The sequence below is a fragment of the Accipiter gentilis genome, chromosome 3 (genome assembly GCF_929443795.1).
Source record: "Accipiter gentilis chromosome 3, bAccGen1.1, whole genome shotgun sequence".
NCBI lineage: Eukaryota > Metazoa > Chordata > Aves > Accipitriformes > Accipitridae > Astur > Astur gentilis.
This window is the reverse complement of record NC_064882.1, coordinates 3,747,806-3,771,121: the sequence shown is the minus strand read 5'-3', so window position 1 is coordinate 3,771,121 and position 23,316 is coordinate 3,747,806. Positions and strand designations below refer to the sequence as shown.

General features: G+C 36.5%; 1 protein-coding gene across 1 annotated transcript in view; it reads right to left on the bottom strand.

The window, feature by feature from the left end:
- Window positions 1-23,316, bottom strand: part of SPOCK3 (SPARC (osteonectin), cwcv and kazal like domains proteoglycan 3) — a 221,862-nt gene that overhangs the window by 131,098 nt on the left and 67,448 nt on the right. The window contains exon 3 of the mRNA XM_049833886.1: window positions 13,752-13,797. Within this exon, the coding sequence (XP_049689843.1) occupies window positions 13,752-13,797 (46 nt within the window). The remainder of the gene's footprint in view (window positions 1-13,751; window positions 13,798-23,316) is intronic.

The following is a 23,316-nucleotide window of genomic DNA, read 5'->3' as shown; positions in this document are numbered from 1 at the left end:
AAAAAAGGTTAGGGACCAAGTTTTCAGACTTAAATTCTATTTCCCTCCTCCAAAGTTTGTGGTTCATTTCTGATGGGCAAAGTAAGAACCAGCTAGACATTTTGCTTTACTACACTTACCAAAAAGTAAGCTATGTTTTGAGTATCCCATGAGTTGTTTAATTCCTCTAGTTTAAAAGGCAGGTCCAACTTCTTTGCCTACAAAGTTTTCAGGTTTGACAATGGGGGGAGAAAAATATAAATTACCTTAAAGTGTTAACAAAAATATTAATAATTAGGTCAAATGCCTAGGTTACAACCCTAGGCAGACAGACACCTAGAATGGAACGACCCGTATCACCTACTTTGATAAATAACACAATTCCTGAAGATACCTAAACACCATCAGTGTCTTTACTTCTCCATTTTGAAAGATGGTGATTTCTCGCCTCCTGAAGCAGAATTTCTCACTGAGAAAGTGTTCTGGGTCTAGAGAGATAAGCAGAATCCCAGCACCACAATTTCCAGAAGCAGTAGGGAGGACAGCAAGGCAGAGCACATAAACACTCGGTTGATATTGTCAGCTAAGGTGGAATACAGATAAATGTTTCATAACAGTTAATAGTGATAGTGGTTATTTTTTGCCTAAATTGTACAGTGATTGGCATCCAAAATTTGCATCTGTGCATATAGGCCCTCCTCAGCCATATCTGGTTTGAATCCACACGGCTGTGGATTCATAGCAAGACATCCCTGTCTTGCTATGCAACACACCTACTGAGAATAAACACCTTTTAACTTCAACAAGAAGACGAATCATTGTGCAGCTAACAATCTGAGAATCATGAATAAAAATGACAGAATAAACAAGAAATAGCCTACCTCAGTAACCTGACGGGGATGTTCTGAAAAAGAAGAATCTCAAATTTTTGTTGCTTCTCCCAGGGACTGTATTTGCCATTAAAGATTCACTATATAACATGAAAAGCAGAATGGGTAGCTACAGCTGGACGTTCACTAGAGGAATCTTCCTGTGTATTTCTTTCATCTGGCCACATGAATCTACAACTTCAGCAAGAAGGACAGAGAGAAGGTTTTCCTGTAGGTGGCCAACCAAGTAGTTAGGAGTTTAGACTCAAACCCCTGAATGTTATGGGATCTCTACAAGTCTGGCTTCTAACTTGTGAGCAAATGCTTCAACAACTAAGGTGGCTGTGTGCGTGGAGGTTGCTTCTACCAAAGAAATACCTATTCTCACAAGCGCTCAGAAGCCTCCATACTGATGAACCAGGGTCAATTGTGTAAAGCCTCTTATCAGGCTTCTGTTCAGATGCGTCGCTGTTCCTAGCATTTTATATTACTAAGCTCTGGTACATTAGCACTTAGTGTCAAGTTGCCCTGCAATGGTTGCAGTTACGCTAGATGAAGTTCTGATAAGCAAAGAAACATCTAATACTGAGTTAGAACCATTTGACAAATAAAATAATGTACTGCCATACTTCCCTTTTGCTCATTGCTGCAATTAAAGTTTAAAAAAAATGTTCATAAAAATGCATTTATACTTATTCATAACATGGTAACTGCTATTCTGGGTACTGTTAATGTAAGTTAAAATAATTGCTCAAAAAAATAAAAGGTGGCAGTCTATTCTTCCTCTGGAACAAACTCACTAAAGCTTGATCTCTTTTCCGCAATTTCAAAATACGTCACTCATTCTTTATCCAGTCCCTTTAAAACTATCATCTTCATTGAGCCACACACTTCTTAGTCACTCGTGCAGAAGCGTTAAGCATTATTTATATGTCCTAACCCACCCCTCCCATCCCCCCTCATTCTCGCTCACAGAAAAGCAGATATTTGTGTCCTGGAGAAGAGAAACTGCACAGGACGTATTCCACCAACAGCTTCTTTTCCGTTGCAGTCTCCAGCTGAGAAACTTTACCCTCAGCAACCTCAAAAATGTGATATGAGGGGTAAGCAAGTTTTTCAAGTGGGCAGATTCCAAGATGAACAGCTAGGACAGATAATTTATATCATAAAAATATATCCGTGTGGGTGCATGTACCTGCATGACTAAATGTGTGTAAAACAGCTAGTAAGCATCTGTGTCCCACTTGGGTTTTTTTAAACAGAACTGTTCACTGCTGATTGCCAAATAACCAATATGTAATTTAAGGACCTCCTAATTTAATTCTAAATTTCTATTTTCTAAATCTCAAAAATCATCAAAAATGCAATCTCGTGGAAGAACTTTTTGCCCAAGTTCCGCATTTCTGGCCTACACACTTCATCTCAAATTCAAACCATGTGCTTAGCAACATCCACCAATGCACTCCATCATCTTTCAGCATCGCGGTAGCCAGAGTGCATTAGATTTCTCATCTGTGAAACGGGTGTTGCAACTCTTCATATACTAATGCCTATTAAATGTTTTGATATCTTTGCTATTAAACTCTCATTTGAAATCTTTAGAAATTAACAGATATTATACTACCACAGTCTGTGGTTTTCCTAACAAGAGTTTCTACCTGAACAAACGTTATACTTAATCCTACTTATGTACTTGGGTTTCGGGAAAGGGTGTGAGTATGGCTGGGTGAGTGGGGGAAATATGAAATAAAAAAAACCTTTCCTATCGAGATTTTAAGAGCAATTACTGACTCCAGATTTCTCAAACATTGAGTGCTTACCTTCAGACTTTCAAAAGACATTTGAGCAGTCTACTCCTATGATTAGTAGCACCCTTTAAAAAACAAAACAAAAGGACCCCCAGCGAAAATAAAACTAAAACAAAATCAAAACAAACCAAACCCCACACTCTTTTGGCCCTCAAGATGTAAGGCACCTCAAAGTCAGTAGTTACCTTTGACAATCTTTGCCCAGGCTCACAGCCTGAAGTGACTGCATTTTTTTCTTTTTTCAATGGTTAGCAGTAATAATTTTGTAATTTCTAAATTATAAGAAGTTCTCCCCGTCACAAATATCGGTGAGCTTTGCTTCAAAAACATTCCCATAATTTTGTGTTCTCTCTTTTGGGTATTCCTTTAAAGTTTACAAGAGCATAGCTTACCCATAGCTCACAAGTTGATGTAAATGAGAAAGTCCACGAAGTAGAAGTCAAACGCCACCCTTACTTTTATCTGTGCAAATTCAGAAAAAATACTATTTATTTAAACTGCCAAAGAACAGAGTTACTTTGGACTCAGACTGGTGTAACTGACAACAAAATTAAGACAATTATATCCAGTTTCTATGGATAATAAGAAATTCTCAAGTATTTTGCAAAAATGTCCAGAACAGCTATGACTAGTAGAAATACATGTGCATACTTGTCTGGCATCCTTTAAGATTTCAGTAGCTTTAGCGAAGCACTTTTTTATACATCACAATGTCCACTTCCTTCACTTGGCAGAAAGAAATAACACCTTAAGACTATGTGAAAGTTCACAATTATCTTTTCCTAAATACACTAAATCATAATTTAGAGACATGCTGGCTGTGTCAGAACTGACTTCTGGGTTGTCCAACTCAATCTGGGAAAAGAAACATCTGCATACCTCTAACAGCAGAAAGGCATCTTCCTGAAACTTCTCCCAGCTATTATCTCACACGCCAAGATGATTAACTCTTGCAAAACAACATGCTATAAGATGTATTTTAAGTATTCCAGTGTCTTTGGAGAACTGGTGAACTTCTGTATTTAATTACATATTTTTATGTTAAAGAGGGCATTTTAACCAGAGGGTTTTTTTTACTGCAATCCAGTCCAGCTTTTAAATTTTTTAATCCAACTAAAACAGAATGCAGTGGGTTATTCATATAAAGTATCTAGTACATCAGTAATATGTGTGTATATACATACATATATGTATTTTGAAGAACCTAGCATAACAAAAATAATCAGGAAACGTACTTGTGATAAAACTGAATAAGATCTCTACATAAAATACTTTCTGTAAAGAAGTCACAAAAAGTGAAATCACATCTTGTATGACAATATACAGAACACATCTATTTTTGAGTCGGTTTAGCTTTTGTATACATCCTGGCTCAGACAAACTATCTATGAAAAGTTCTTAGAGCTTAAAATACTGAAATTAAAGGCAAACCTCAAATGCTTCAGTTTTCTAGTATTTTAAGATATTTCAATGTTACAAGCTAACAACTACAAATATACCAAACCTGTCGAAGTTACAAGTAGATTTAAGTGGACTTAAAAAAAAAAAAAAAAAAAGAAAACCCAAAATGTAAGAATTTATCTTCTGTAAAATTATAAAGAAATTGGACCTACTCCATTAAAAATTCACTTTGTAACGTTCCAGGGTTTCTCTTGAATCACTAGATTCATGTTTGCATGAAACACTTCTGGTCTCCAGATTGAGAGAACCCTGTAGTTTGGAAATACAGACAGAACTACAGGTGTTCTGCAATTACTAGCTTGTAATAAAGAAATCTACAATTTCAGTCACTTTTAAGTATGCACTTGTGTTCTGACTCATAGCTATCAACACCTAGCATAGCACAGGAAAGGAAGAAGTTGTGTATTCCAGGATGGAGTGGAGAGTAGCTTGGAAGGAACACTGGAGATAAGAAGTCAAATGAGGTTACTGCAGAGCAGCAAAGCATGCAATACTTCAGACAGGGCATTCCACAGCCAAACCTGGCCTTTCTCTCCAAAAGGCAACTTGACTCAATATCACAATTTGAAAGCTTAGACTTGGTTTTTTTATAGTAGCAGATAAATACAGAGAAGTGTCTAATGAGAACCAGTGAGCATTTTCCTAACAACCTGGGTTTATTAATACCACAAATATTTTTTATAGTACAAATATTCACATTTTATCTGACCTACAGATATTTTTTACAGTTTTGGGTAAGTCCTGTTTTGACATTAGGTTGTACGTACCCATGTCACAGCATATGTTTCAATACATGAGGCAATCCATTTCCTTCCATCCATGACACATTTTTATGAATAAAATGTTAGTTTAAAACCTGTGGTTTAGACATGACTTACAGGGAGAAAGTCTCATTTAAAAATGAGACCTAACTAATTAAAAAACAAAGCCTGAATATATTTAATTGATTATAACGTAGCATATAAAAGCAGAGTAAATGTTCCAGAAGTATATGCTTCCTTTCTTTTCTATTATTATTTAAAGGACTCAAAATAGTCTCTCGGGGTGGGGGGAAGGAATCCTAAAAATGTAAATTCTGGATCCGCTTGTTAGTCTGTCTGATTCTCAAAACTAATATATTCAAGGTCCAAATAATAAAATTGGTGTCATTTACTGCTGGCCACGCAGATTCTGACATGTGAGGTCAAACGGTTTCTTAGAGTTTCATAGATGATTAATAATAAAAGAATTTCTGTTAACTACCCAAGAACTTCAGGCATAATTCCAAAATCCTATTGTTCTCTCACAATCCTGTCCATTAAATATAAGAACAATGCCGAGGTTACCAACAGGAGTTTTACACGCAACTTATTTGTCCTGGGATATATGTTCTTTACACACTGTAATTAAAAATTAGTAGACAGTTATGTGTAACGTCAACCAGAGATAAACAGGATTAGAGAAACAGACGAGAAACACCTTACTTAAGATGACAAATGTTTTGAGGTTGTGTGACAGGGTTTTTTGATAGCGCAGGAGGGGCTGCAGGGCCGGCTCCTGTGAGAAGCTGGTAGAAGCTCCTCCCGCTCCCAGTGGGACCCACCTCTGGACAAGGCCGAGCCCATCAGCGATGGTGGTAGCGCCTCTGGGAGAACAGATTTAGGAAGGGGAACCTGCAGTGAGTGGGGGGATTGGAACGTGAGAGGAACCCCTCTGCAGACACCAAGGTCAGTGAGGAAGGAGGGGATGTCCCTGCAGCCCCGGTGAGACGGCAGGCTGTGTCCCCCCCTTGCAGCCCATGGAGGGGAGCGGGGGAGCAGATGCCCACCTGCAGTCCGGGGAAAGAGGAGCCCACGCCGGAGCAGGGGGATGCCCCCCGAGATGGCCATGACTCCATGGGAAAGCCCGCGCTGTGCCTGAAGGACTACGGCCCGCAGAAGGGACTTGTGCCAGGGAAGTTCATGAAAGAATGCTGCCAGTGGGAAGGACCCATGGTGGAGCAGGGGAAGAGTGAGGAGACCTCCCCCTGAGGAGGAAGGAGCAGCAGAGACAAGGTGTGATGAACTGACCCCAACCCCCATTCCCTGTCCCCCTGCACCGCTGGGGGGAGGAGGTAGAGAGAACCAGGAGCGGAGTTCAGCAGGGAAGAGGGAAGGGTGGGGGGAAGGTGTTCTAAGGTTTGGTTTTACACCTCATTATCCTTGTTTTGATTTGATTGGTAGTAAATTAAATTGATTTTGGTTTTTTCCCCCACCTTGAGTCTGTCTTTTGCCCGTGACCATAAGCGCTGAGTGATCCCTCCCAGTCCTCATCTCAACCCACGAACTCTTCCTCACATCTTCTCCTTCCCATCCCAGGGCAGGGGAGGAATGAGCGAGCAGCCTCATGGTGCTTTGTTGCCAGCTGGGCTTAAACCACGACAACAACTTAAATAAGAAAACAGGTTTTTAAATATGAAGAGGTTCAATAAAAATGAGTCAAAAAGGAAACTTCTAACATTTAAAACATGGTTTAAGAAGTGTCATTCTTCTATTCAAGTTGAAGGAAAACTATGTACAGCCTTTTTTCTCCTTTACATTCTTTGGTTGTTTTTTTTAAAGGGATTTATTAAGCTATCTTTTCCCTCACCACAAAACAATAATGTGTGATTTCAGATTTCATATTCTTAATAACTACCTCTATTAGCTATTTTATAAGCTTTCTTATTAAATTCCCATGGCAAACATAAGAAAGTTCATTAGGCCATTAAGTGAGCCTGTGAAGAAGCAGCAGCCCTAGTACACTCCAGAACATTTTCAGGCACACAGTCATCAGCGACCAGTGACAGCCATGACTCAAGACCGTTAGCTGGGACATTGCAGCACAGTAGACAGAAGTAGGAGGACTTCAAAAATGAAGAGATTTGCAGGACTAAACTTTAGGAGGCTTGGGAAATGCAAAGAAACAGTTCCACATACCCTTTGCTCAGCATGCTGCCAGATTAAGGTCTGGTGCTCTACCTATACCAGTCACTACAGCCCTGTGCCGTATTTCCACTTTTCTGACATAAGTGTTTGTGGGTCTGAATGGCTACCTAAATCCATGATTTAGCCAGGTTAAAAACAAATAAACAAAAAATAAACTTTTAAATTTATTTTATGACAAATCAAGAGTTGGTGACTCTACAGACCTAACATCAGGACATAAAGCAAGAGTGGCAGAGGAGCAGGAACAAGGGGTTTAACTGCTACTGATGGCAAGCAAAATCTCTTCTTATGGGCTGGGTTTGGCCTCACTAAAAATCCTTTATACAGCCTTTCTTAAAATAGCTGTAAGAATTTAGAATCCATCCAATGATTCTACAGAAATAAATACTGAAACAACTTGAGATCCACAAGTGGAAAAGCAGATGTGTACTAGCCAGTGAACCTGAGTTAGGAGCCAAGAGTGTGAACCTTACAGGGCAAGGCACTTCTGTGGTGTTACCACAGTAGAGAAGTTTATAAAAAGAGATACAATAAAAGAACCACTAAAGCACAACATCAGATAATGAAGAAAAAGCACCATTAAAGCCCTCCTCAGACATCTATGAAAGATCTTTTCAGGCAAGGGCTCGCAGAAAGTAGTAAAAAGCAGTGGGAATCTGTTTAACACAGGATTTGGTGTATTTTCTCAGTGAACAGGATTCCTAAACATACCTAAATACCTGAAGCTGGAAACTGTTCACCAGGTTAAAATGTTGGCTCAGATAAAGAAATGGTATCTTTGTAGGAGGACGCTATGAATTTCAAAAAGAAGTGAAAAGCTGTTATAAATATTTCATGCTTATTTACTATTAAGACTAAACTATATTTAAAGTGATATGCAATACATTTTAAATGCAAAGTACTGCAATTTATCTTGGAAGTGATGGACATATATTTCTAGTTTAAAAACATCAATAGTTTTGCTATAAAAACTAGATTATGAGTACACATATCAAATGTAGCAAAGTTAAATCTACATGACTGTTTTCACAATCTTCAACTAACGTATCTTTATTAAACTTCCTTACGACTTCCTAGGTCTGGCAAATGAGTGAATCAAATGATTTTATTGAGTATGACTCTAAATGGTTTCGGTTTGCAGTACAGAAATGTATTCACAAATTAGAGATGTGTTTGCATGTATTTGTATATCCTTAGTTACCCAAATTATTACAGAACTAGGTAAATGAAACATAAAGAGCTAGAAGGCAAAGACTCAACTAAAACATAAGTGTTTTCAATTGTTTCAAAATCTATTTTTGCTGTAAAATGGTATCTACAATATTTCTGCTGTAAACAGACATCTAATATACCTAATACTATAAAAGCCAAAAATAATTCAGTGGAATGGTCTACAAGAAATGTTACAAATGTATCTACAAACCAATTATACCTTCAGGGTGTTCATCCTCCATGGAAATGTCATTTCATATTTTTTCCATTACGTGAAAATATTCCACTGTTCCTCCAACGTATTTCTATTGAGCAAAGGAAAACATCCTTTCTGCTTTATAAAATTATGCCAATGTTTTTGTGTATGCGATTTCATTCAATAGCTACACCCTCCAAGCTCTGCTACCATCTATAGTCTAAAAATAAAATGTACCAAAAGTATCCTCTATATTTTTATCTGATTTAAAAGTGGTATGTGAAGAAAACATGTTAGCAAGTATTGTTGTTTGTTAGGGGTTTTTCTTCTAATTTGAGAAAACATTGATGAAACATAAATTAAAGCTACTAAAATATTCAACTTGAAATAGTCCAGAACACAAAACATCCTAATTGCTTGTTTCTTAAACCACTGAAAGGACAAAACCTGCTTTTCAGCAGTAACTAAATACAATTAATAGAACATTCAGATTTTTTCCAACAATAATACCTGCCCCACATATCATTTATTAAGAATTTACATTGTGATATTTATAGAAATACATAAACATTTATGTGTGTGTATATATATCATATACAGTCAAAACATTTAAATACATTTTTCTGTCTTATACATATATAAGCAAATGAGAGTTCAATGAGAGGACAAGTACTCTTTGGACAAATGTCAGATGTTGCTTTAAGGAACAGCATTGGTGGATTGCAATGCAAGCCATAATATTCTTCCATCTTTTAAAATAGCTTAAGATTTTGCAGCCCAGGAGTAAATATCACTATATATTTTCACAGTAAGGGCTAACTTCCTGGAATGCTTAGACATGTATTTCCATATAATCATTCTCTAAACATTAATGCCAAAGGAATTACACAGATATGTCTACCTGAGCAATTTTGACATACTTAATCATATTAACATAAGAATGCTTTTCAAATACACCAAAGTCTAGAAGAGTGAATTAAGACACTATTAAGACACTCATTTTATTATAATATGCACAACTATTGATTCCTTCAACAACAGAGACTTTCCAAATATTACAACAAAATATTAGCAGTAAGATTTGGGTTCAGATTAAGGATGCACTTTGAAAAAAAATATATATTATCCATATACAGTAAATCTATGAAAATCTTAGAAAAGGCTTTAATAGTCATATAAATCTTAGGAAAATAATAACTACATGTAGACCTCAATGATATGCCTATATAGCAAGTACTGGTTCCTCAAAAATACTACCTGCAAATTAATACAGGTCTTGGCTAAAAATAACTTGAAAACGTCCCCATATATTGTTGATTTCGAGCAGCGTATGGATACACAAAGTAAATGTAAATAATGAGAACCCATTTGTCTGACTACTATGGACAAGGAGTCACATGTGTATCAGGTACCTACACCACAGCTTAAAAGACAACGGGATGTAACAGAGATTGAGTATTTTTCAAATTGTTAGTTGTCATTGGAAAACACAGACACAAAGCCGAATATTCCACCACCATTCCTATTACACGTAGCCAGCTGGGGTTTATGCAGTTTAAAGATCTTCATATTTTGTTCATATATAGATTTTAAAACTTCCAAATATCTATTTGTAATTTCATCATGTAAAGTTGCTATGATTTGAAACAGCAAAGAAAAAAATATTTCTGTAAAAGCACTAGTTATTCCTATAATCCATTGTTTTCACAGTAAATAGAAAAAAAAATATCCTGTATTGTAGACCTGGACTTCAGATCTTTTAATGCCAAAAAGATGCCTTGCTTATTCCATACTTTCACAGATTTATGGGAAAGTTTCTGAAAAGCCAAATATTGATAAAACAAATAAAATAAAACACTGATAGAGATAAATTAAGGATATTATTTATTTCTGTCCTCAAAGAACTTATCTGCCTTTATCTTCAGCAGTATTATTACAAACTTTAAGACAACAGACATGGAAGTTGTTACTGCTCATGTTTAAACATCATCTTTAGTGAGGAATTTTAATCTCTCGCTGCAAATTTATCTCTACATTTTAAAAATTTGTCCTCCACTTAGAAGTTTCATGTTTTCATTTGGGAGAACACTTTTTATGGTATGCTTTCACATCGGAGCATAGCTGCTGCACAAACCAGAATGACAATAACAGAAGACTGAATGGGAAACAATCGTAAAGATTCTCTAACACAGATTGCTTGGCTTGCAGCAAGCCCCAGCAGATCACAAGGCTCCACAGTCAGTCATTCATGATGTCCCCATTTATTGTTTTGAAGAGTTCACTTTGGTAAAAGAAAAAAAAGGAAAAAAAAAAGATTAAAAGTCTACATGTATGGTTACTGAGGTGAAAAAGCTAATTAATAGTTAAACCTTACTTGTTTTAAACTTAGTAGTGAAGTGGTAAACAACTGGAGTGGAATGGTGCTGGTGCAGTGCTTATGGCACAGCCCTGGAATAACAATTACAGACACTATCAGAATGTACACCTAAAACTTAGTTTTTATAGTCTATCATGTCTCACTTTTTTCCATCTCATTAAATAATATGAGAAAAAAAAAAAACCGTGCTGAGATTGTCATTGCTGTATGTCTTTTACTGGCAAACACAGGGAATCATAAAAGACCTGATTTCTTCAGTAAATCATGAACATTACATTCACTCCTAAGGAACTGAGATTTGGAAGGCTGACACACTTTTAAAGTATGAATGGCTCTTCCCACAGAATATCACCCGTGATCACTTTTCCCATGTGATGAGAGAGACCTGAATGATGAACAAATACATGGTACTTCCGTAGTTACATTTTACTCTCAGGAATATTTTGCTACGCTTCAAAAAATCATTTCCCAAAAGTAAGAGGAAGCCAGTTCTGCCAACACGGAGACCAAGATAATGACTGGGAAACCTTTTTCTATCATTTAGTATATCACCCAGATCTAGTCAGTAATGTTATTTACAGACCTTCAAAAAAAAACAAACAAACCCAACCAAAAAAAACAAAACCAACAATAGCATGCAAGTTTCTGATTAATAAAGAATATCTGTATGTCAATCACAGTCTAGAAAACATCTAATTCTTGAGAAACTGTAAATCTTTTGACATACAGCTCAATTCAGTATCATTGCTAAATTAAATACAAAGACTGTAGCAGTTCTTGCAGGAAAACTGAAAAGCAGTGCACTGGCAGGTAAAAACACCTGATATTCTTTAAATGATAGACTGACGAATTAAGACACTGGAAATATTTTTTTAATAATAAAAATTCAGTGTACCTTTTATTATTAAGAAGTGTTCCCAACTAGCATTATTTGTTTTTCAGTTAAGTTACACAGTAAAATGTAGATAAAACTACTCAGCAAATGCATTTCACTCTTCAACATTAATTTTCTGTTAACAAGGATATGAAAATAGAAAGTTGAACTCTGTAGGCATGCTTTTAAAATATTCACTACCCAATACAAAATGTATTTTGCAAACAAGGAAGGACAGATAACCTTAACATGTTTTCTTAGTTGTATCGTTTGTAAATTCAGAAAAGTAGTCTACAAACATCAGCATTAGGATCCCCAAAGAACTCAGAGTAACAGAACAAGCCAGAACGTGCAAAAGTGTAAATCTGGTGGAAAAAATAGTATTTCAGTGTATCTTCCAAAAAACAAAGAGCCTATTGGGAAAAAAAAAAAAACAAAAAACAAAAAACAAAACCAAACAAACAACCAAACCACACAACAAAAAAACCCCAAACTTATCAAGTATGCAATAAAAAAAAAAAGAGCAAAATTTACAGTGTATTTAATTCAAAGTCTGCTGATGAAAGATTTTGCCAATAATAAGTAAAGTATAACCTATTCCAGTTCTTGTACTAAAAACATATTTGCAGACCATGTCCCTCTATAAAAAACCAAAGAAGAAAAGGAATAGACTAAATAGACTTTCTAGTGAAGTGATAAGCCTGCTTCTTAGATGAGGTACTTCACTAAAAGAAATGAATCTTCTTCTCTGAGGAGTCAGAAGACTGAAGTCAAGTACTTTTTCCTAGATGCACTGGTATATAATGGTATATAATAAGGAGAGACGCATGGTCTGTGAAATTGGCAGGTTCTGAAATATTCAGGTCATGAATCTAAATTAACATTTACAAATTCCCACCAAACCAGAAGAAAATACCCACAGTTCACAGAGAAGTGATAACATATATGTGACTTTTTTCCCCTCCCTCTACTCCTCTCTCCTACAGCCTGACAAAACAAGCCAGGTGCATTCATTTAAGAAATTAAGGCATTCCCTTTCCCAGGCTTACTACAGTAATCCTGAATTAAAGTGACAAAGGCATAGAACATGGTGTACAGTCCATCTCTAACAGATGTGGTTGTAATAAAATACAATTCATTATAAATCTTCCTTAAAAGTCAGTATCCATTATGGAGAGTTCTTTAAATAGAATAAATATTATTTTGCAACATATTTTTATCTCAGTCTCTTGTGTACAAGCTGCTACATTGTTTCTTCATTGCATTTGTGCCATTGGTATTATCAGAAAAGACAAGGTCTCTGAAGCACTCCTTGTAGCAAGTCACAAAAAAAAAGTATCAAGATTCTCAGTAGTTTCACAATGCTAGTCATACACTTTTAAACAACATACATGAAGTGGATTATATCGACAGTAAATATTAAGTTCCAGTGCCTGAGGAGGGAATGTTTAATGTGAAAATTTGCTGTGTTTGCTCAAATTATTCTAAGGCTGAAATTGTACTGTAGCATTCTCAAAGATCCATCTGTGTTTTGCCTCAAGACAGATCACTTGAACATGACAGAGACTTCCAAAACTGTTTTTCTAGATCTTCTTTTATCAGCCAGATATGAAGAGACTTTCAACATTTTAATGAATTTTTTTAACTGCAGAAGACAAATATCAGATTGCATGCCTGTTTTTCTTTAAATATCCTACTGAAACACAACAGTACTTAAATAAATAAAACAAAACAAAACAAAACCTCCCAAACCCCATGAACTTGTTTATACGAGGTAAAGTTTAAGCTACTTTGGACATTCCTAATGCTCCTGTCTCTGTCTCTAATCAATAAAAGTTTGCAAAATCACAGATATAAAATGATGATTAGGCTGAATTTCTGGCCCTAAAGGGGGGATTTAAACAAATCAATCATGTGAAGAGGGACAAACTGACACAAATTCACAGAATCCTGTAGGTATTCTGGAACAGGAGTACAAGTATAAATACTTAACTTTTGTCCCATACAAATAACTAGTAGCAGAATCTTACCTTGATCAAATGGTTTACCCGGACTCCATGTACGAAAATAATCATCCTGGAGAGGGAGAAACAACCTATATTTAGTAAAACATAAGGAATCAATGTATACTAGAAAAACTCACAGAATCATGAAAGACAGAAGATGTATACCAACCTCTACTTCCTAGAAAAGGCAAGCAGTAAAAAACAAATGAGAAAAACATTACAGTCATCATAATGGGACAAATTACTCATATAGAATAAAACAGTGTAATTCAGAGGCCATTTGCACTCATTAAGTAAAAATGCTATTCAAACAATGTTACTTACTAGCATTTAAAAAAGAACAAGTATTTCTCACAGTACTTATATAGGTAATGTTTCTAACATTCCTGTACCTTAAGTTCTAATATGTTAAAAAACTTAATTACATTTTCCATTAATGATTTTTCAAAACCAAAGCTCCAAAGTCATCATCACTGAAATATAACTACATTTTAAAGAATGACATGTGAATTTTAGAAAAATATATATTCTGCTATGTAGTTTTCAACTGTGTCAGTAAGATCTGATATTAAATAAAGTCTAACCAGCTCTATTTTCTACAAAACATCTTCCTAAACATAAAATATCCTCCTAATTATGTCATCAGCTGTATTAGGCTACAATTTCAAGAAGGAAAAACTTCAATTAAACAAACTGCTTTCAAGATTTTAAGAAATTTAATAATAAATTACAAATTCATAGCTAAGATGTAAATAAACTGATCTGCACACCTCAGATAATAGGTGTAGCAGAAAAATGACTAGAATTATTTATTATTATGTCTTAATTTAACTTGTTATTCTCTAGAACAAAACAAAAAGACTGTACCCAACATTTTAATGTCTGCATACATTAAGGTTCACAAACTGCAGTGGGTGTATTGTCACATCCAGCAGTTCCATTCCACTTGCTAGAAGATCCCCAAGACCACCGTAAAGAAACCTCCATTCATAAAAAATTGAACTACCGGGAGAATACGAGTCTCATACAGTTGTCAAAGCCACACAATCACAATGTAAAAATGATCAAGCATCAAGCACATCTTTACAGAGATAAAACACTCTTTGGGTTTTAATAGTTCAACAGTTTTACCTCAAAGGGGGAGAAAAAGTGGTTGCAGCCTAAATCATATTTCACTGACAATGTTTATTAGTGAAAATGTTGTTATAGGAAAGCATGCTTTGAGAGAGGAAGAAAGAAATGAGCAGAATCTGGAAGTGCACAATAGAACCATAGCTCTGTACCAATACTTATACTTTCCTTCACTCTGATGCTGCACAGATTAACAACCTATGAATCAGCATATGTTATTTCCCTTTTTAATTACTATCTTTTGAAAGTAAATAAATACAGAGAATATAAAATTTTTGGTTTAAATCATGCAAGAGATAAGCAGAAATTACAATTATGATAGTGTTTTCCAATAATATCCCTCCTAATAGCAACTATGGAGATGTTACTCCTAGAGTAGCGCTCTGAACAGGTTTGAGGCAGCTTTCATGCAATGCTGTTCCATGAATCAGACCACATTGGCAAAACTTTCAATTCTTCAAAAAACATCAAAGTGGTAGATTCTCTTTCCAGTTCTACTAAATCAGTAACATTCACCCACAATGAGCCTATTCAGACAATATGTTTATTATTAAAATGGTGAAAAGTTAGAATAACTAGAACATAAAGCTATTAGAACAAAAAAGCAGTAATCCTGAGTGAGACCAAAATTCCTTCTAAGGCAAAGCATCCTGCATTATGCTTAAGGAAGAACATAGAAGTGGTGCTTGTATAAATTACACATTCTCAAGTTGGCCTCAAACCAACCAAACAATAAATCAGTTCTTGTTCATCTCTATACTGCAGACCACATCCCAAATATAACATCCCTCAGACATATCTGGAAGTAAGAGTCTTCACTGACTTACTTCTGTCTACAAAGCCACTCCATACCTTTCTTGTTACCCTTCTCTGAATCATTTCCAAGTCTATTTTTTTGATATGGTATGACTAGAATTGTGCAGAACATTCAAGATGAAGCAGCACTACGCATCTATACAAAACACAGTAACACTACTTTGTTCTGTATTCACCCCATTATGCCTACCCCACCATTTCCTTCTTAGGTTGCAGGGGGTGGGTTGTTTGGGTTTTTTTATTTCTACTATGGTTTGAATGGATTATGGTTTGCACGGAATTTTTTATCTTAAATCCAAAATATATACCCATATGCCATATATACCTATATTGACTTTTCCTAAAGAGTTAATTTTTCAAATCACCTTTTACTTAAAGAAAGTTGCTTCTTGGATATGTGAAGCTAAATCTTTATGTGCCTCTAAAACCAAAATAAAATAGTTAATTGATTCTGAGATTAAGTAAGGAAATTGCTTCAATAAATTGCAGTTCCACAATTTTATAAATATACCTAAAGCTATTTAACCTATCACATGTTTAAGAACCTGGCATCCTGTTACGTTCAGACCTTCCCTGGTCTTCAGTCAGTAAGAGTTTGATTATAATAATGTTCAATATCCTCTTCGGAATATCACAAAGATGATTATATAATTTATAAAGCCTAATTTTTCATAATTTTAATATAAAATTAGAATGAACAAAGACACAGTTTACAGTGAGGGCTGAGCAGCATTACAGCATCTCTAGCAAAAGTATCCTTTAACAACCTATAAATGCAAAAGGCAATGTCTCAGGACAGAACCTATGACTTCTGATTTTCCTCAGGGGCTTCCTTGCCTTTCTCCTGAGCATGTTAAAGGGTAGGTTGTAGAAATAGAGAGAATAAAGTCACAAATTTGTCACAGTAACCATACTGCTTTTTCAACATTTTCTAGCTAAAGGTATCCATGCATTTTAAATAGAAAAGTTATCCTTACTGCTCTACTTGAAACCATGTGAAATGTCAGTAATTCTTTCAAGTCTCTCTCTGTCTGAAAGAGACATAAAGCACTTCTAATAGCCATGTATGATGGATTTCAATGAGTTTAATACCCATGCCTTAAAATTATGCATGTTTAAGCATTACGCTCAGTCAGGGTCACAGTGATGAAGTGTTTCAGTGTTTCTAAGAATTGAAGTTTATGCTACAACTACATATGCACTTTGAGACTAATAAATATTTTTTCATTTTTCCTGAAAATGGCTTACCTTAAAAAAAAAAAGTATAAAGTCTGAAAATCTGACATCCATTCAAAATGACTAAAAGCAGCTTAATCAGAAAAGCTTTTTTTTTTTAAAAAAAAAAAAGGCATTTTGCCTCAAAGACTTTTATTGCTTCTTTTTGGACTTCTATATTCTTCTGTTTGAATTATTCTCTCCTCATGCTTAAAAAGGAATTGCTACATGAGTTTTAAGAAATACACATTTAAGTACAGTAAAAGAGAAAAAAGCTCACTGTAAAAAAATCATATCTGACCATGTAGTTATGCAGCAAAAGTTTTCAGGTTTTGATAGAGATACAAAAATATGATCCTATTAATTTTCTTTCTTGTGTACAGCATTTGTTACATCATTTTATTGATCTGTCCTCTGCAACACTTTCTGCAGATGCTGCCACATATTGCTGATATCACTTGAATTATTATCCAACAGAAATTTATACTGCTAAAGAATATAATGATACATGGCAATTATGATGAGTCTGACTCAGAGAACAGCAGGTATTCTAGAGCAAGGAGGACGGTTTCCTCACAAATATTTTCAGATCAAGGTTAACCTGAAAAAATGGATAAAGCAAATCCAGCCCTTCTTTCGTTTTCATATTTTTATCTCTAGTATGGCCTATGCATTAAAAGCCTATATATTAAAATCAAAGCTGATTTATGTCAGAGAATCCACTGCAGCTGAAGCAGTTTTCTGAATATATAATTATCTTCCTATTTTATCCAAGTATAACTTCACTACTACAGCACAGGTTGTGACTTACAACTACCTATTTAGAGGAAAGTCTAATAGGCAACTGTTCAACATGAGGTACTGCTTCATATATAATACCTTTAAGCATTAAGTAAGTATTAAGAAACAATACTTCTAACAGTTACCAAAGCAGGAAAGATGTAAGATTTCCTGAACTTTATTCAATGCCAAACTAAATTCTGCCCATACAAAATTCCACTCAAATTTTATGCAACTTACCCTAATTCAAAAGATACATTCTACTGCTGGCCTCCCTATTCCTACATAGGGGTTGGTTTATTTTTATCAAAGAAGAGCTACATATTCCAATTTGTAGATGGACATGAAATCATATTTTGACAATTTCAGAAACAAAAGTCTTTCAAGCTGCACATGCTCCTACAGTAAATGTACAGCATTAGATTTAGATTTTTTCCTTGCTGCCACTAGCTATGAGATTATTTTTAATTTCAAGGAGTTCTTAATGGGTTTTCTATTCCATTTCTTATATCTGCATCTCAAGTACATACATCTGCTTCTCATCTGAACTGAAAGCTCTTTACCTCTTTTAGGCAAGGTCTTTCCGATTTGGTAGCTATGCTATTTTCAGATTCCATTTCAACAAGCCAACAGAAATGAGCCAACAGTCCCACATCACAGCACTCCACTTGCCTCAAGCTCACTTCCGCAGCAGACTTGAGCTCACCAAGTATCTCCCCTTCATGTCTTTGTACCTCTGCAATAGCAGAGGGTTTGACTCGTGCACCAAATCTTCACAGTGACTCCATAACATGTATTTATATTCTAAGTCACTGAAAGAGCTGTGGGAGGGTTGTCACCCCATACCTCTGTCTCAACTTCTTTCCAGTGCAGGAAGAAGAAAGTTAGCACCAACAGCGTGCAGAAATTTTTTTGCCACTCCTATCTTGCTCCAGGACCTCCAGCCTAGTATCAGTAAGATTGCCCTGTAGAGCCTTAAATTGCTGATCACATGGAGAAGTGTTACAGCAATTAATAGGATGAGACACCATCAAAGCTTCCATTATATGTGAAGTATACCACTCCTGAACACTGCCGTTTCCCCAAATAAATGAGGGCCACAGGCAGCATACACGAAATAACTAAGATACTCCAACCACATCTAAGGAGAGTGCTACCCCAAAACACAAACCATAACTGGGGAAGTGTAAGTTGCACCATGAAAACGCATGATGCTTGTGCACTGGGAAATTCTTCAATGTGAAATCGGAGCCCGTCTGGAATCCTCATCCAGGATACAGACATGCTCTTCAGCAGCATGTGGATAGCACCTGTGTATCAGATGCTGCTTTTAATCTCTGCTGACCTGCATAGACATCTGATCTACCATAAGCCATGTGAGCACTCTGTTGTGTAAATGTGGAGCATTAGTTTAGCTGTTAGCTGCAGGATAGTGCAACTCAAGGGAGTAAGGTAGCTACCACACTCCCCAACACCATATTTATTATCACAGCGTCTTATGCGTCTCAGAACACATATGAGGGCAAGAAGCCTGGACAGACCATGTGCTCCCGAATACATTTTTTACTAATTGTCCCAGACGCATTCAATAAATTGCTTCATCTGTAGGACAATATGCACATACCTCATGTGACGCCATGTAGCTAAGGACATGCAGTAGAACAAGGAGCAGAACTAATCCAGGAGGGCAGGGACTGTTTGTCTAGTCAATTTTTTGGCTCTATGCCTTCTTCTCAACAGGATCCACCTCTCCTCACCAGCAGAGATACCTCTTATGCTTCCCATGAAGCCACATTTGAGGATTCCTTTCCAACACTCCACGAAGCACAGAGCAGGAACCCTTCTTTAATGAATCAAGGTTTAAAGAAAAAACAACCAGATTTATTATCTGGACTTAAGAAATAAGAAAAAACATAGTCTAGAAGATTTTTTACAGGCTAGCATAGAAAGCTGACTACTGCCAGATTTGATTCCTCTCCCCAGACTAAGTCTTCCATTAGAAATACAATTAGTTTAGCCAAATCCACCAGAAGTAGTTCAGTGCATAAAGCACCTCCAACAGATAAAGGCAGCGGCACTCCACATCCAGTACTTCTGGGAATCACATAATCTTAAAGATCTGTTCAGTAAGTCAAAGAATCAATATGAGAAAAAAAATCTCCAAAATAATGAACCACCACAGAGGTAATATCAGCATTACTCTTCTGTTAGTGAAGGACCTAAACACCTCTGGGCGAAATTGAGCCTTGCTGCAAAACTCCTTTCCTACTTGTTTGGCACCTAGCCTCCTTGAGTGGGGTGCTGGAGCGATGGATGAAAGGACGCTAGTTTGTTGTTCCATGCCATCCTCCAGGGAGGCTGATGTCAGCTTCCTCTGCTGCTCCAGACTCCCGGGCCATGCCACCCCTGAGGCCTGTATTCATAGGGCTGGCAAAGCACAATTAGAATCAAGAGCTGCTTCCAGCAACCCTGGCACAAAGCTCCCTGCATTCAATGTTTATCCCGCTCCCCTTCTTTGCCTCACGCTTCTAGTACCGTTGATGAGGCTGGGCTAAGAGCCACCACTTTTCAGCCCTCTCTATCTGTTTCACGATCTCATTCAGTAAGATTTCTGTGGAGGCTGTCTATTTGGTACTAGGAGCATTACCAACAGCAGGTTTGAATAGCACAGTATTGAAATCATTTGCCAAGAAACACTCACTAAAGTTTATATTCAGAAATACTGAGAAAATACTGAAAAACATTTTGAAAAGGAAGGAATTAATATCAAAGCACAAACACCACAAGCTTCTAAATCCCAATAAAATTTAAAACGCTGTTTCTTTAGAAGTGCATGACATATTTCTCATGAATAAAAAAAGAACAAATGAACCATTTTTTCACTACAAAATCATACAAAAAGTTTTGGCCACGCTCCTTCTATTATACTGTCAAGATTCAACTTGTGAGGAGGGCCTTAATACAGGTTTCTTAGACTACAGCTCCTGTAGTCTAACAGTTGAGAGAGAAGAGCTCAAAACCAATGACACATGAGGTAGATAGAAGGCCATCTGTGGGACTTCACATGCCTATTCAGAAGGGTCACTGTTCAATTTCCTCAGGTGCCTCTTCACTAATGCACAAGCCCTTGGCAACAAGGGCAAAACTTATTCTCTCATCTCTGCATACAATGCCACAGTCTGGAGAAGAGGACAGGCAAGAGTGGCAGAACAGTAACAAATTATACAAAGAGATCAGACCACATCTACGGGACTGGTGGGAATTTACCCAAGCATGTTGAAAGAGATGGCCAGTATGATTGAGACTATGGTTTGCATCTATGAAAAATGGTAGACTGTATCAGGGAGATCTCTGGGAACTGGAAAAAAAGCTAGCATCTTAAAAAATAAAATGTAAAAAGGTAGATGTAGGGAACTACAGGCCAGGCAGCCTCACCTCAGTCCCTGTAAAGATCAATGGAAAATGTTCTCCGAGTCCCTTGCCAGGCACATGACAGACAGGAATAAATACTCAGTGCAGACAGACCAAGGATTTACAGTGCTTGACCAGCCAGACTGCCTTCTACCACAAAATAATAGTTTTGCGCACAAGGGGAGAACGGTGGGTGTAGCGTACTTGCACTTTACTAAGGCTTTTGATATAGTCACCCAGTGCCTTCATTTGGAAGCTCAGGAAGTAAAGGCTGAACAGTTAAGTGGGCTGAAAATCAATTATGTTGGTGGTCAACAGCTTAAATCCACCTCATGTCCCACTAATGGCCAAAGCACCCCAAAGTCAGTTCTGGGAATCATATTGTTTAACATCTTCATTAACAACCTAGATGATAATAAAGAACATTTCATAAACAACTCTACTAGTGGAAGCAGACGACACAATAAATAGCAAAGGCTCAATCCAGAGAGACCTCAGCAACTTGAGGGTTTGCCCAGCAGAAAATGAGGTTCAATAAGAATTGGAAAGGTCTGAAGGAATAACTAGGAAGGAATGTGGGGTAGAGCCTGCAAAACAACTGCCTCTGTTGAAAATGGCCTGGGAGTTACAGCAGACAGGAGGAGAATTTGAAAGAGCAGAATTTATTTAGTCTGGCAATGAGGAGGCTAATGGATGGTTGCCTGCAGCTAGTTGAAGGGCAATTACCTGCTCTTGTCAGCAGTTCCAAATGATTTAAATGAGGTGCAAAGGTCACACATTGCAGGTTGGGAAGTTCAGGCTAGATATAAGGGAAAATTTCTTTACTAGGAGTGTAGTGCATCAGCCGAACAAGCTGCTCATGGAGATCATGGCATCTTTGTTCTTGGCGGTTTTCAAGATTTGACTGGAAAAAATCCACAGCTAACCTGATCAATCCAGTGTTGCAACAGTCCCAACTTTGAGTGGTACACTAGATTATAAATCCCTCAGGGGTACCTTCCAACTAAAACGTACCTGAATCAATGACTATTAACAGTATGTCAATACTCTTAACTCCAAATATTTGAATCAAAGGAACAATTCATTTCTACCATCTGTTTGCAATTTATTATTATTTTCCTTATTCACCTATGTTTCCTGCTCGGATAGTTGAACTGGCATATGTGTATACAATAGTTTATAATACTGGGATGCGGGGGGAAAAAAAAAAGTAACTGATGACTGGGGACAAAACGAATAAGTAGATCAGGTAAGAAGCTTGGAGCACATCAAACAAAAAGAGGGGTTTGGAATAAGGCAATTAAACAGAGGAGTCACAAAGTAGTTTCTGGAAACTAAGATTTTGGAACATAGACATTAGAAGACAAATGGGTAGAATGGGACTGATAACTGGGCAGGAAAGAAGATAAAACCAGGAGGCAGTAGTAGGATGGAACTGCCACGTGAAGGAAAATAAGGAGGAAGTCAACATTAGCGACTGATCAAAGACTAGGGTCACAAACTGAACAATTTGGATAGAATGCAATAATAGAAAGTGTTTCATTTTATTATATGCAGTGAACAGTAAGGGGTCTTATGAATATACAGTGTATGAGCATTTATTAAAGACCATGCAATTAATGATTATAGAGCATGCATGACAAACTAAACCTAGGCAGTTTTAATTTTGGCATTTCCAAACTTTCAAGAGCAAGACCATATGATATCTTAATTTCTTTCACTATGATTTTTTGCAGACTACATAATATAAAAGTCAAAGGTTAAAATTGGGAAATAGATGCATTTACTGATTGGCTCATATACTAAATCCAAAACTGAAGATACTATTTGAAACAATAGTAAGAAATATATTGAAAACCAATTCCTGTTTTTGAAATTGGGGAAACTTAGAGTTTTCTAAACAAAAGCGATTCAAATTATGTGTAAGGGAAACAACACGCTAATCAAGAAAATAGTTTAGTTGTTTTTAGCATACTCCACAACATATTTAGAAACAAAGTCAGAAGATAAATTTTTTTTGTTGTACTGCATCAGATAATGACACTTTTGCCTTGCAGAGGAAAAAGCAGGGTGCCACTTTCAAGGGAGGCAAACTGGATCTTTGCTCTGAGACAATTCATTAGAAGAACCCTCCAGAACAGTATCCGATACAGAAAAATATCAACTTCAGCAGTTTATTCAGCTTACTGTATCAATTAAACATAGTGTAGCAATACTATACAACTTACAAAACAGT